General features: G+C 38.4%; 1 protein-coding gene across 1 annotated transcript in view; it reads right to left on the bottom strand.

Moving 5' to 3' along the window:
- DTWD2 (DTW domain containing 2) overlaps positions 1–16488 on the bottom strand; it is a 71219-nt gene that overhangs the window by 22037 nt on the left and 32694 nt on the right. The window contains exon 4 of the mRNA XM_069001162.1: positions 6715–6904. Coding sequence (XP_068857263.1) covers positions 6715–6904 — 190 coding nt within the window. The remainder of the gene's footprint in view (positions 1–6714; positions 6905–16488) is intronic.

The raw sequence follows: 16488 nt of genomic DNA, 5'->3' as shown, positions 1-16488 counted from the left end.
GCTTCAGACTATGCTGAACAACATGCATCCACTGCAGGCTCCACTAACAACTTCTCTACAAACCATAAAAGACAGCATTTCTTCTTATGACACATAGTTTTATTGAGGGTATTTGGTGAGGGACCTGCAAAAAGTGACCTCTGCACACTGCTTTAGTCAGATGGCTTCTGAAGAAGCCATGAAGCAGGTGGGTAAACAGCGCCAGTAAACTTGTGAGATAAGTCATCTGTTTTCAACAGCTGCACTGAGCTAGACCAATACTGCATATATATCCCTGATCTCCTCATCCTATTCTTAATCCGATTTTCCACTAAATTATATTTGGTACAGGTATTACTGCAGTCTACCTAGGCTTGTGAAAGGATAAGCAGAAACACAGCCAATAATATGCAGTACTCAAGCAATAACCAGAGACTGTGGTAATCTTAGACTGTGATGTTCAGACTTCCTGAGTCTTCACTGTTGACTGGGTGAGAAGGCAATGAGACATGGCTGTCCTCAGAAAACTGACAATTCTTGAGCTGAACATAAATTTTGTGGCCAAAAGATCATTCTGGATACTTCATCATTATTTCAAGAACTTCCTTTGCATCAAGTGTCCTGGAAGTTTAGAGCATTTGAGGAATGACTTCTCCTCCTTAGAAAATGATGCAAGACCTTCTATACACATCATGCAGTCTAACACACAGGAGATTAGCACCTTTTCTGAAATAGGTGAACAGATCAAAAAAATTAGAATTACAATTTTAAATTACATGGCCATCACTAAAAATGCTCATACAGAAAGCTTTGCTTTGCATCAGTTGAAATAATTTCTGACTATTAAAGGTTGTTTTTCTACAAGGGTTACTGCATATAGACACTCTCGATACTGAAAAAAAAACTCTAGCCTCCAAACCTCTAAATGTTCACTAAAATTACAGTAGAGACAGTGTTTGTCAAAACCTCTGAATAACAATCAAAGTCTGTACACATACATTCTTGCAGTTTCTGGGTGGTTCTGCCATACATTCTCAATGCGGTATTTGGAACTCTGAATTCTCTTGCAGGAGAAGAAATATACAAATTATTTTCAACTGTTAGAACAGCAGTTACAGTGAGTCAGATTTACTGATGATTCCCTGATCTCAGAACTACCTCTTATTTTTAAAAAGCTCATGCAAGTCTGCAGACAGATCTCTTAAAATGTTTAAAAGAGACATCTTGGACTCCAAGACAGCCAAAAGGTTACAAAATAAATTCCACCTCAGGGATGGAGGGGTGAGAAGGGATAGAGGAAGAGCAAGAGACATCACAAGCATAATCTTAAACTGGATATCAAAATATCAACCTGCTTGAGAACCAGTGCTTGACAATACAAGCATTCATTCACAAATGCTCACTACTAGGCTAGCAGGTTTAAGCATACAGTGCAAAGCTGTACAAAAAACAGTAACGCTCAAAGGTTAAAAGTTTGTTTTAAGAAACCAGATTTCAGCTGATGATACCGATTTTCATGTAACAAAGAAAGTATAAAGAAAAAAGAATAGATGTGTCAGAAATTGTGAAGGCATTATGGGAAAAGAAAATGAGGTATTGAATATATGAATAACAGCAATGCTGTGATGAATGGATAAACAGGATGATTTGCTGGTACAATGCTGCTGACATTATTACACCCATTAAGTAGCAGAAGAGTGCATCAACAAAGAATTAGAGTCACAGTGAATATAAAGCTTTCCCCAACCTCAGACTGACCCCACTCATGCACAAGTAGGGACACCATTCAGACTAACAGTGAGTTAAGGCAGAAACAAGAAGTTAAACAATCTGTGCAAATGATAACAGTAAAACTGGAACACTAACTTCATGAAAATATTATATAATCTTCTGAGATATTTACAAAGTATTTTGTCACTACAACATGTCAAGGCATTACAGATTATTAGGTATAAATGTTATGCATAACAGCGCAGGAAGAAAAAAGCAAAAGAATTAACAGTGTACACTTTATGCCCCATTCCTGACTACCTAAAAGCAAATTTTTCTTGACTGCTAGCTAGACTGATGCTCATGCCTAAGCTTAAAATTAGAGGGAAATACAGTTCTCACACACCATTCTACATTCACTTACAACTATTTATTAGTATCTGAATATCAGAATATGAATTCTTCTTCCTACCCGCCAAAATTCTCAAAATAAAATGTGATGACACAGAGGTGGTGAGAGCTGCTCCAGAACCCAGGCAGGGACAGTCCCCTTGGCATCAGCATGGCATGGTGCAGCTCCCAGTGCCACTGCTGCTCAGTCTCACCTCACACACTGGTATGTATCATTCTTGACCCAAAGCTCCTATCCTCTGAGAAAGGAGCACATGAGGCACCAGAAAAAATGGGATCCAAGAGGTGCAAAAGTTCTGCTGAGCCTCAAATCAGACCAGTGTGCCCTGAAGGGTGCTGAGCCACCCCCAGGGCTGAGTCACTGCCAGCAGGGCAGACAAGGCAATGGGAGGACTCTACAGGCTCCCTCCCCAGGGGTGGGCCAGACGAGACAACAGGTGAGCAAGGACAAATGTGTGCTTGCAGGACTCATGGACATGGCCTCACACAGAAAGCAGCACAGTACCCCTGGGACGAACACGGGATCTTGGGGGTCCAGGGTGGGGGGCAAACACATACAGCAAACAAGGGGTTTAAAGCCTTCATCTAAAAGATGACCCATCTCCCCTCCAGTGGGCACAGGGCTCAGTGCAAAGCCCATCAAAGCCTCAGAACAATCACATGCTTCCTCATGTCCCACCACATTCAGCCCTGGAACCCAGCTTTGCCACAATGGCACAGCAAGAGAACCCCAGACCACCCCAAGAGTGGGGCAGGACGAGGCTGCAGGCCAGGCAGGGACCCTCCTGTCCTCATCTGGCTGTACCTTGGACAGCCACAAGACCAGGAAGATGGCAAAAATAATAAGAAAGAAATAAACCACACTATCCAGAAAGTGCCTGTAAACTTTCTATTTCCCATTTCCCATCCCCTCCAAAAAAGGACCAAGAAAGCTAACAATCAACTGTGTAGCACTCTCCAATATTTTTAAGGGATGAATATTTATTTTCCACAGTTACCCAGCATAAGCATGATGACCTAAAGATTTTCACTGGGTCTTTAAAAAAGGAAAACAATATCAGGTGATAGAAATAATTCATTCAGGTTTGGGATAGCAGATTCCTGGGTTTACAACAGTGGCCCAGAAATACTTATCCATAAATAAAAATTACTTCTGTATTACCTACTTCTGATAAAACAGTAAGCACTTGGGATAGATTGTCTACTTTTTATATATGTGTTTGTCATTAGGTTAACTTTTTCAATTCTTATTTGGTGCTGAAGGAGTAGAAGGCCAAAAGTGAGCAGTTTAGTCATCTCTTCCCACTATGCTGCGCTTATCTCCTCATAAACAGAAGCACAGTTTAAACCCACAGTGGTCTGTGATTGCTTCATACAATACACCACCACATGAACTGGGCCAACCAGCTAGTTCTTCTCTCAAACTAACTGCATCAACTCCTCCAAGGTAACTGATTACCTTCTTTGTATCCCCTGTGCAACAGCAGCTGTTGAAAGATAGCCTGCAGTGTGCGACCTCTTTCTCAGTTGTGGCTATGCAAAACATCCTGGGATAATGTGCTTCTCCAGACAGTGCCAGTTCACAGAGTACCATATGTAATCAATGTAATCATATTAAAGACTATTAAAGTCCGAGGAGGAGTAGCTGAGGGAGCTGGGGTGATTAGCCTAGAGAAGAGGCAGCTCAGGGGAGACCTTATCACTCTCTACAACTCCCTGAAAGGATATTGTAGCCAGGTGGGCTCTGTCACTTCACCCAAGCAATTAAAAATATGACAGTCTTAAGCTGTCCTTGGGGAGGTTTAGGCTGAACATTAGGAGGAATTTCTTCACAGAAAGGGTGATTGGGCATTGGAATGGGCTGCTCAGAAGGTACTGGAGTCACCATCCCTGAAGGTGTTTAAGAAAAAACTGAATGTGGTGCTTGGTGTCAGTACCACCAAGTTGATAAGGGGGTGTTCTGTCATAGGTTGGACTCAATGACCTCAAAAGTCTTTTCCAATCTAGTTGATTCTGTGATTCTGTAAAGTCACCTTAAATCCAGTGCCTCATAAGTTTTTGCTATAAAGTTCATCCAAGCTCATGCTTTGTAATTTATGAAAAAATTTCAGACAATAAGAATGATTAGGGATCAAGACATAAATTTACATCTTTCTCATGAAGTTAAATACGTTAGATTCATAAATATATTTCCTCTGTGGCTTTCTGGAAGAGCACAATTTAAATTTCTTTTAACATTTTTTCAAAGAAAAATGCTCTGCTGACTGAGCTGTTAATTAAAAGAGCTTTTATTGAAGATCTCAGGATTTTAATACTAATTTATAACAACACCAAAGTTTATTAAAATCCCACGGAATCTTGAAAATCATTCAACATAGCAGTTTGTATTACCCAAAATCAGCAAAGCTGTAAAGTAATACAATTAAACATTTATTTCAATGCCTCCAATCTATGGTGTCTTTGTAGTACAACCTTGAAATTTTGAATCGCTAACCTCTTCATTACTAAAAAACTCTTTTCTACCCCCAGAATATTGATTAAAAGCTCAAATCACCATTTATTGAATAATTTTAGTTTCTTTTTATATTACAGATAATGCCCATAGGAATCACATCTTCTTCTCCTTTAACATTCCATCTATTTAGCTGTTGTCATATTCTACTTCATTCTCTCTCTGGGGCCTTCTTGAATTTCAAATATAGTGATATTCTACTCACTTTCTTCTCGCAAAATTGCAGTATCAACCCAAAGTTTCAAGACATGACCAGCAAATACTCTTTTCAAATAGAGAACCATTTAGAGAGTATTTAAATATGAACTATGGTGCAGAAAACAATAATACAGAAATAGTAAAAAGCCAGAAATACTAAGAATTTAAACCCTTTAAAATAAGAGTAGCAATGCAATTCCAATAAAAAAAGAAGGGTAGGGATGGCAGAATATACCTTTCCTTAAAAAAAGGACCAGATAAAAAGTAGAGTGTTGATTAATAACTGCAACTGTTAAAGATTGCAATGGATGCAAGACAGAATTCAAGTATGCACAAAGAAGCAAATCTCCTAAGAATGTTTTTTATATTCCTGTTGTCTGCTGATGTTTTTCCCTAGAGCTTGAAGTATGATTCCTTTGCATCACTGTTTCATAAATCAATGCATCTGAACTTTCTCAGAAAGGAAGTCTTTGACTCACCCCAGTGACAAACCATATCCGGCGTTCACTTCTGCAAGGTCTTACACCCTGTACAGAGGTGCTCGCTGCAGGGAGTGGAGGTACACAGTACCCTGTTACCTACGTCCATCCGGAAAAGCAGCTCTCCAGGCTGTCACATCGTTATGTGTTTTATCCATGTTCGTGTACAGAGGGTTATAGATCCTACACCTACATTTGCTCCTGCAGCTATGAAATTTTGTACAAAACATCTTAAAATACAGGAAACAGTTATGGGCAACTTAGGTGTCTATAAAATCACGTGTAGATGTGATCTACACCTAGTCTTTCTGGTGTAATAACCTCCTATGGTAGGAACACATTTGTTTGTAAACATGAAATGTTTTTTCATTTCCTGTACCACACAGATATGATTTAGTATCTTAATGAAATCTAATGCAATAGTAAAGTAAATCTACAGTAAAGTAACAAACTGGGTTTTATTGGATTTTTAAAAATATACATTAATTATTTATATATTTAATAATTGTGTTAAATAAGGTTTCATGCATCATAGGTAATACTACAGCTCAATTTTCCAAGACTTTTTTGTTGTAGTATCTTAGTATACTTTCAATACAATATTTCCATTTGTTCTATCACTTCAAAGTCTTTATTAGTTCCAATTTGCCTTAGGCAGCATTTGATAATTTTAAAAGCATTATTTGTATGTAAAATGATCCAGAAGTTTGCTGTCCATTATTTAATAAAATAAACATTTTAACAGCCTCAGGGATACTAATTATGATCCAGTGATGAAGAGAATTATTTTTTCCATTAGTAAAACTGTTGGTATTAATACTTTTTCTAATATACACTTTCAATAATGTCCCTGCATGAAAATGGCAGCTTTGTCAAAAAATTACACCTAGACAAATAATCCTAGTTTTATGGAAATACTTAAGAAAGAGACACAAAACTATTGTTCATGCAACCAGTTGAGCAGTATTTGCCACACGTTAGCTGAGACAGAGTTTTTGGTATGGTGGAGACCACATATATGAGAAAAGTGTGATGCTTTCGTAACAGGCTACAAAATTTCACTTTCTGCTTTCCTATTTCTGCAATGCAAAACACTTATGCGCGGGAAAAGAAATGCTTATTTCAATCTATGCGTTCCTAACACCTTAAACAAGACACTAAAATTTGCTACACAAATTAGTTTTCAATTTTGCAAAACAATTATTCGCTATGAAGTTACATACACTAACTCAAAACCAAACAAAAACAAAGTTCAAGTGAAAAAGTGGAAACACTCAGTATTTACAATCATCTTTCTTACAATCTCACAGATTGCTCTATAGAATTGCTTAAGCTGTCTTTCTCTTGTTAGCTGGTTACCACTCCCTTCTGACTGATCAGAAGCAAGCATTTATTAGACAAACTCAAAATTTTTATTCTACTCACCTGCTTGGGAAGGCGGAAGAGAGAATTTTTGTAAAATATATCTTTAGCCTGACTCCATGTTCCATCAATGATGATCATAACAGATGGACTAGAAGACACCACTGCAATTTCTTCCAAATTGGTTGCTTCAGCTCCAGGATACAAAATTAGAGTATTGGGATTTCTGCACACAGTTGCTAATTCAGGATACCTTCAATGCACAGAAACACAAAATTAAATTAATTGTTGAAAGTTTTCATGACATACACATACCTTCAGATACTAGCTCCCACTCATCTCCACCAAATTTTACTTAAAATGTCCCTTTCTCTGCTATCACTTTCTCCTTAAAACGCCTCAGAAGTTGTTTGTTCTTCCCTAGCTTCTAAGTGGGGGCAGTCAAAAAACACCCACAAAAGTAATCAGTGAAAGCTGAATAAAGCAATATATCATATATTTTCCAATGTTTAATCACTAGTCTAATGTCTATTGGAACGAAACAAGTTTTGAATTGTTTACCAAAATTTAATATATTTATTCTAGCAAAATTTGTTCAAACACTTGGCATAAAATTACTGCAATTATCCCGTTTTTAACCTTGTATATATAGAGAACATCAGCAATTATCCCATTTTTAACCTTGTATATAGAGAGAATATTAGCAATTCATGGTCCACACCTACAGGACACTTTTGAAAATGTTATCATCTCACTTCATCCTTCTTTTAAATTACTACTTCTACCAACTGCTACAGTTATAGTTGCCATACTTTTACACCCTCGTCTTCCTTCCTGTTGGCTTCTACATTTGCCAATGGTAGCACAGGAATAACTACTGTGTATTAAGTGTACAGTTTATGTATATGGAAACTCCTGAAGTTTTTGCAGGACAACACTGTATGTTAGTCTATAAAAATCTGTAAAAGACATTGTCATTTAAATAGTACTCCATGTCTCAAAAACCAAGCCCAGAACAGTGTGGCCTTGAACACTCCAGGGATGGAGCAGCCACAGTTTCTGTAGGCAACCTGTTTCAGTGCCTCACCCCCATCAAGGTAAAGAATTTATTCCTAATATCTAATCTAAACCTCTCTTCCAGTTTAAGACCATTCCCCTTGTCCAATCACTACAAGCCCTTGCAAAAGTCCCTCTCCAGCTTTCTTGAAACCCCCTTAAGTACTGAGAGGCTTCCATAATGTTTCCCTTGGAGCCTTCTCTTCTCCAGACTGAACAATTCCAACTCCCTCAGCCTTTTCCGTAAGAGATGTGGCCAGCCCTCTCATCATGGCCTTCCTCTGGACACATTCCAACATGTTCACGGTCCATCTCTTTTCTGTGTTAAGGGCTCCAGAGCTGGACATAGTACTCCAGATGGGTGGAGTAGTCCACTCCACTCCAGAGTGGAGTAGTCAAGTAGACTGGTAGGGGAGAACCCAAGAAAAGGCTAGCCTTGTAACAAAGACCGCGTTACTTATCTCAGCAGTATCCTATCTTCAGAATTGCCTCAATCAGAAAGCATGAAGAAATATAAAGCAAGGGTTGACTGTCTGAAGCATGTGACATAGAATAAGAAATTAATTCTGCATAGCAGCCCAGAGGTTATAAGAAGTAACTGATTTGGTAGAGAAATACGCAGTTGAAACATCATGTGAAGTGGAAAGAGAAGCCAGTACATCTTCGGTCTATCAGAATGGGATTAACAATAGCCAGCACATAAAGTCGGCTCTTCATGATACCTATCAAGATCCACTCAGTATAGGATCATGGACATGGACACAGGCACACTGTAAATATGTAAGTTCACACTGAGGAATTCCTATTGTCACTGTCACCTGGAGCTTTTAAGTTCCAGGAACTGGGCACCTGCACCACTTCTGCAAAAATCAAGCAAGAATGTGTATTTGTAGGGGGAAGCAGTGGTAGGAGTGGGGAGGACTAAGGAAGAAAGAAATGGTTCATAATAGATTTTGAGTTGATATATATACTAGGTGTACTTAAACCTGTACTCCATTAGCACTCTGTGAGGAAATATGTGAAAACACAATTTTAAGAATGTTACGTTCAGGCAGGATTGCAGTACAAAACACATTGAGATCCTGCGATTCAGATTCAAATGAGATACACAGGATATATGTGAAATGGAAGTGGAAGGGAATTCAGTGTGCCAATAAGCCCAGAGACAGTATTCCACCATGTTACCACCCACACTGCCAGGCCCCTCCCTCAAGCAAAGAGTACAGATTGATTCAATACTATGTGTTTCATTACTGTCAACATCATTTACTACAAAGAACAAACACACAAACAAACAAAACCAAAACATAACGATCTTTCTTTCCAAAATGAACAGGAAAACAATTGTAAATAGAAACAGGAAATCTGTAAGATAAGCCTGTGGCAAACAGAAGTAGATGGAAACTTCTCTGCCCACTATTTTTTTAAACCTTGCTTATACTACAGTAATTTGGTATCAGTTTAGTTTAACCAAGAATATTGCTACATAAAATCAAATACAAAGGGCCATCTCATTACTCAAGGCTTAAACCTAGAAAACTGGTCCTTATTTTCACAGTTCCCTTGAGAGCCCAAGTCTTCAAAGAGCAACTATCCTAATTCTGAGACAGAAGAAATTTTAAATCATTAACAGTCTTAAAGTGTTAATTTGAAAAAAGAATTAAAAATTTTAAAAAAAGAATTAAAAAAAAAAAAGAATTCTTCAAACTAATCCAAATCCATATTGATTATGAAGCATTTTAAGTTCATATTATGAACACCACAACTGATGTTTTAGTCTTCAAAATACAATGCAGTTGAAAACAATGGTTTTCAATGAGTACTCATCCAAGGATCATAGAATCATCACAGAATCATAGAATGGTTTGGGTTGGAAGGGACCTTAAACATCATCTAGTTCCAACCTCCCTGCTATGAGCTGGGATACCTCCCACTAGACCAGGTTGCTCAGAGCCCCCTCCAGCCTGGTCTTGAACACATCCAGAGACTGGGCATCCACAGCTTCTCTGGGCAATCTGTCCCAGTGTCTCACCACCCTCACAGTAAAGAATTTCTTCCAAATATCTAATTTAAACCTACTTTCTTTCAGTTTGAATCCATTCCCCCTTGTTCTGTCACTAAATGCCGTTGCAAATAGTCTCTCTCCATCTGTCCTGTAGGCTCCCTTCCCGTACTGGAAGGCTCCAATTAGCTCATCTCTTTTCCAGGATGAACAATCTCAACTCTCCTAGTCTTTCCTCCTCTATCCCTTCAATTCCCACCAAGTGTTACTACCATGACTTCCCCAACACTGGACACCTAAGATTTGACTGAACAGGGTTAGCGCCTTGCTAGACTGTGTTTCTACCAGAAAAATTTGGACCAGGTGATCCTTGAAGTCCCCTTCCACACTGGTATGCTGTAATTCTGTAGTACATATGTAACGAATATCAACAGCCAATGATGGCCTTTAGTTGCTCTTATTCTTAAAACAGAATGATTTCAAGTAATTGAAGGAAAAGTCTCTATAAAGACTATGCTGAAGGAAAATCCTTTATACAGACATCATGACATTTCCAGTACTTTCATTAGAACTTTCCAGACTTTAGAAAATGGTGGAATTCCCAAGAGAAATCAATTTGTATCATTTACCATTTTAGTAATCCACTTCAATCCAAGTAAGATTTTATTGCAATAATGAAAAGTAAGACAATCAATTTATCTTTCTATAAATATATCAATACAAAATTTTTTATCTGCTAGACATGGCCAGCAGCTAACATAAAGCTCAAACAGATGACACAATTTAAAATTTAGGTTGTAAAATACAACTATGGTCTTGAACTCTATAAGAGAAATACTTGCAATACTTGCTTCTCTTACAAATCAGCTTTAGTTTTGGCATGCAGCAGGTATTGCAGGCCTTTATAATCCATTTAGTGCGACAACAATCTCTGCTAAGCAGAACTATTCAGATGTTTCATCAATGCCTGAATATCCAACCACTTTGTCACAGAAGATTTATACATTCTCATGATTGTACTTAAGACAAGTAGCATTTCATTATTTCTGGGATGCATGCTCTTGAGATATGTAATTTAAACATAATCCCATTTTTGTACCATAAACATTTTCATTACACATCTATACTCAGTTGCTCTCAAACTCTCTAAGTGGTTTTAATTCAACATGGATCTATTAAACTTTGACAGTGTGAAAGGCAAGCATTCAAATTTTAAAAATACAACACTGACATTTAGTAGCAAACAATACTACTAATAAAGAACAGATGTTAACATATTATCTGTAGAAAACCATCAGGTTAATGGGGACTTCTCAGTTTTTCTTACCATTTTTACTATTTCACCTTAGTTACAAGCAGGTGCCTTTGCCTCTCTCAGTACTCCTGAGCTTGGAAGACTGCGGACTGCCATAATTCCAATAAGGTACTAATTCCCATAAGGTAATAAAATGGATAAAAATAAAGGCAAAAACCCTCTGTCATTTCCACATTCAGAAAGAGGCCCTTAGGATCAGGGCTGAAGCTTAAGAGATACCCAGCAAGAATGCCTCTTTTTTATCTACTTTTTTATCATTTATCTACTTTTTGTACGTAAGGCATAATCTTTAAGAACAGAAACATTAGCACAAGGATCATCATAGACTTGTTTACATTGGAAAGGACCTCAAAGCCAATCAAGTCCAACTGGACACTTAACACTGCCAAGTCCACCACTAAACAACATTCCCAGACTCCCTATCTACAGGTCTTATAAATACTTCCAGGGATGATGACTCAACCACTTTCCTAGGCAGCCTGTTCACTGCCTGACAGTCCTTTTGGTGAAGTCATTTTCCAATCTAAATCTCTCATTGAAGCACATCTTGAGGGCCATTTCCTCTTGTCCTGTCTGTTGCTTGCTATTTCGGAGAAGAAACCAAGACCCACCCCATTATAATCTCTTTTCAGGTAGTTGTAGAGAGAGAGAAGGTCTCCCCATATGTGATATACGCTCTGCCAGGTTCATGTCAAGGTTTTGGTAGAGAGTAAACTGCAAGAGCTGCTGTGTGTTCCCTGTGAATATGCCCAGAAGGGAGCTCCAGCCTGTGGAGAGCACACACACTTGAGGGAGAGGAAAGTGTGAGGAGGAAGGAGTGGCAGAAAGGAACTGCTATGGATTGACTGCAAAGCTGAAGGCTATAATATTCAATGAAAAAATAGAGAGAATGTTACCCAAATTATATTGAAAAATCTGAAATCTGATATGGTAAAGTACAGTTTCAGATGCAAATTAGCACATGTTCAATTAGCCAGCACTAATTACTTTCACACACAGAATGAACAAAAGCTGTGACAGGCTGATGATCTCTGCCTGTATCTAGTCATTCTTGATTGAGGTAAGGAGCAAAAATGTGTGAATTTAGTTTGATAGCATAATGACACCAAAGCACACAAAAAACCCTCACAAAAAAGCTACCTGAATAAAGATTCATAACTTGTAAACAGTTTTATATTATTTACTAAGTGGCAAAACTCAATTAATTGGTATTTGATATAGTAAGAATTCTTTGTGAAAAAGCACTAGAAAGTGCCATACCTACTGTATAAAATTACGTTAAACAGCTTTATAAAATCAACAGAAATAAGTTGCATTTTATTACTTCAAAAGTGAAGCTACAAATTTTCCCAAGTGGTCCATTAATTTCCGATCTAAACCACTGAACTGCAGGAGTGCTGGCAACTATCCTGAGATTTCATAGAATCATAGAACCATAGAATATGCTAAGTTGCAAGGGACCCACAAGGATCATTCACTCAATTCCTGGCCCTGTTCAGGACACCCCAAGAGTCACACCATGTGCTTGAGAGTATTGACCAAATGCTTATTGAACTCAGACAGGCTTGGTACTGTGACCACTTCCCTGGGGAGCCTGTTCCAGTGCCCAACCACCCTCAGGGTGAAAAACCTTTTCCTGATATCCAACCTAAACAATCCCTGGCACAACTTCAGGCCATTCCCTCGGGTCCCGTTACTGGTCACAAGAGAGACTGCCCCTCCTCTTCCCCTCACAAGGAAGTTGTAACTGCAGTGAGGTCTCCCCTCAGTCTCCTCCAGGCTGAACAGACCAAGTGACCTCAGCCACTCCTCACACGGCTTCCCCTCAAGGCCCTTCCCCATCCTCGTGCCCTCCTTTGGACACTCTCTAACAGCTCCATGGCTTTTCTGTGTTGTGGCACCCAGACCTGCCCCCAGCACTCGAGGTGAGGCTGCCCCAGTGCAGAGCAGAGCAGGACAATCCCCTCCCTTGCCCAGCTGGTGATGCTGTGCCTGATGCACCCCAGGACACGGGTGGCTCTCCTGGCTGCCAGGGCACTGCTGACTCATGTTTAATTCACCATGACCAGGACCACCAGGTCTCTTTCCATGGCGCTGCTCTCCAGCATCTCATTCCCCAGTCTATACATATAGCCAGACTTGCCCCATCGCAGGTGCAGAATCCAGCACTTTGTGTAGTTTGATTTCAGAGAGAAATGCAGATAAATTTGCAATTGTCCCCACATCCATCCCCACAGGATGGTGGATGCAGAGATACTTGCATCTGTTTTCTTGTAAGTTTTCATTCATTAGAATCTATAATTTTATCATAGCATACAGAATCACCAAGGTGTGAATATTTGCAAAGAGGGAAGGCTTGAGAATTAGATTACTTTTTCAGAAAAATAAAATAAATGCAAAACCATCCCATGCAAATAGTCACAAAATATAAAATGAAACTTAAATGCAATAGTGACAAGGTTTTTTATAAAACTACGTATAAAATTAAAATAATTCAAATTTTTGACATGTTAGACTTTAGATACAGTTATCTCTGTTCAATATAGGCCCAAAATTACTGCTGAGTGGAACAGTATTACTATTCAAAAACAATTGCCTACAAAATTTTATTAGTAGACTAAAAAGAACATGAATCCAATAAATTGTATTTTATCATGCATATGAGACTATAGTTGTTTCTACCCTAACATTTCCATAGTGAATAGCAAATATACTGCTCATATATACGGTAATCATTAGATACAATTCTGTGAACAATGCAGGGAAGACATTAGCACATTTTTTTGCCCACCCTGCTACATTCCTTTTTTGAAGTTTTGTGTCTTTATAGAGAGCATTATAAATGCTGTCATAATTGCAGTTTCAGAAAACCATACTATACAGTGTATGTCCAGCTATATAAATTATACCTTAACTTTGTATTCAGGAACGAGTAATTACTTTAACAAATTGAGACAACAGATGCCCTAGCTACCCCTCTGTCCTCCCCCACACTTGTATATTTCAACTGCCCTCGCTTACCATATCACATGTACCAACAATAACATTCCATTTTCAGTGAAGGAAAAGAAAACAGTTGTTAATATTTGTATCAACAACTCACAAAAGTGTTATTTTTACAGTATAACCATGCTCTAAATACTCATGCCAAACTGTTCACTTTTAGCTCAGCCATTTTAGTACAGCAAAGATTAATCCTAGTATCTGACATTCATGTAATCAATACCACAAAAAAAGGTCAGAGTTAAAGCCTTTGAGTATTTGGGGCAAAAAAATCCAGATAACCAATGGAACTGGTCTTTTAATTGAGAAATCTGATAAGCCAAATCACCATGCAAATACCTCATATTTTCAGCAGAATGAAAATGCCAGTTTATAGGAAGAATAGAGAAGACTAGGAAGAATCACATACTAGCTCTTGAAAAAACTAGATTAATCCCTTCTCATCTTTACCACTATGATGTCAATTATATGCTGAAGACATCAAGTTCTGGAAAGACTTCCCAAAGTTGGTTCTTTAGCTCTTCTGCAGTATAGTCCAATCAGAAATAAAGTAAATGTAATCTACATAATTCATATATCAGTTTCAAACTGATAAAAAGTGTACCCAAGAAGGAACTGAGTAAAGGAAATTCTACCAAAAAAAAAAGTGGGTTATGTTTACTCTTTCATCCAAACACCAAAAAAAAGTTAAAATTCTGATTTTCAGTCTTATTGTCATAACATCAAACATCTAAATGTTACACTTTCATTCAGGTCATGCCAGTTATTCTGTAGGATGCAGTTCTGGAGCTCCTTATAAGATCCCTTTGTTCTCCTCATACATTTTGGATGCTGATTGCAAAGCATAGGAAAAATAACCAAGATACAGCAAACAGCAAACTTGCCTTCGCCTTCACGAGATGGGCACTGAGAGCTATCCAGGTGAGATGGTGTGTACATTTCCCCTCGAAAACAGACCTCTGCCAGCTATGGATTCACAGCTGTCAGTTTGCTGGTTGGTATGCCACTGCTAGAGCTGCTGTGATGGAGACTTCCAAAGAAAACAGCTGCTGCATATGGCTTAGTTTTCACTCAAATCCATAATGACAATTACTTATGCTCACAAAGGTTGCCTTGAACTATTCTAAGTTTTCAGAGCTGTTGCCAAGAGCTGGATCCCGTAATAATACAAATATGTCCACTACCATTCTATTATGATTATTTACAAGGGTATGGGCAACTGTCCAGATCATCACTTTGCCAGGTCTGCTGCATGGTAGGGCTTCTACATGTATGCAGAGAAAGAATGTGTGCACCACATTACGCCTCCATCTGCAGGCATTGTCCACATGCAAGGTCAGCAACAGCAGAGATTTTGAGTTATACTGGTTTATACCCTTCCAAACCACGCACTTCTGGTAGCAGCAGCAAAGGACACAAATACTATCAGACAAAATCAACAAAAAGCAAAGGAATGGCATTTATGTGCTTCAAAACAATGATACTTCTAAAATGTATCAGCAAGCATTCTGTAGTAATTTATTTCTTCAAAGCAACAAAGACAGAAGTATTGCCCCGACAGGGGGCATGGTTGATTAAATTGCTTGTACAGTAGGTACCAAATTGCTTACAGACAGCATGGCTTTTAAGAAATCCAGAAAACAAACAAGTCCTGCTTAGTTTAATGTGTCATAAAATGTAAGATGAAGCCGTGCAATTTATGAGGCTTTAGGAGTCCCATTAGCAGAGACTTTCACCCTATGACCAGGGGCCAGTACAGCCCTTCCCATTTACAGTAAACACTGAGATGCTTCTACAAGTCTGCAAAATGCCTGTTCCTTTGTTGTTACAAGGAATGAATATTGCTTAAAACATTGACAGAATGCATTTATAGGTAAGAAGAAAAAACATGTAGAAATAACACATTGCAAAGATGGAAAATAACTTTTCTCCATTACTCTTCCTTCCTCTTCCCAAGAAGTTGGGCAAAAACTCAATGACTTAGCACTCCCAATTTCTGCAGTCTCACATCCACAGTACCAAGCAGGCACACTGCAGATGCTGAAAGTGGTACGTTTTAGCACCAAACCTGGGTAAGACAGATCACCAAAATTCCTATTAACCTAATGAAAATGTTAATTTCTATCACCACCTCCAGTGGGTTTAATGGGAAAAAAATCTAATAGAAACTATGTAATCATGAATCTATTCAAATTATTCTGAGGCTGAGATGTTCCACAAATGGTTTTGACCTAAATAGGATCCTCTAGTTTAGAGAAACACCTCTGGATTCAAACTTGAAGCAGCTTTAATACTGTAATCATCAATTCTAAAAGAATTCAACGGAGATTTACTAGGCACAGACTGTATTGACACTCTTCTGCCTGATGCATATCAGTTTGAAAAGTTGCTTCATTTTCAAATTTAACAGGAAGGGAGTAAAATTTTCCTGTAGCCTAGAACCTTTTAGATAATTATTAGA

This window comes from Aphelocoma coerulescens (assembly GCF_041296385.1).
Source record: "Aphelocoma coerulescens isolate FSJ_1873_10779 chromosome Z unlocalized genomic scaffold, UR_Acoe_1.0 ChrZ, whole genome shotgun sequence".
NCBI lineage: Eukaryota > Metazoa > Chordata > Aves > Passeriformes > Corvidae > Aphelocoma > Aphelocoma coerulescens.
This window is presented reverse-complemented; position numbering and strand designations above follow the sequence as displayed.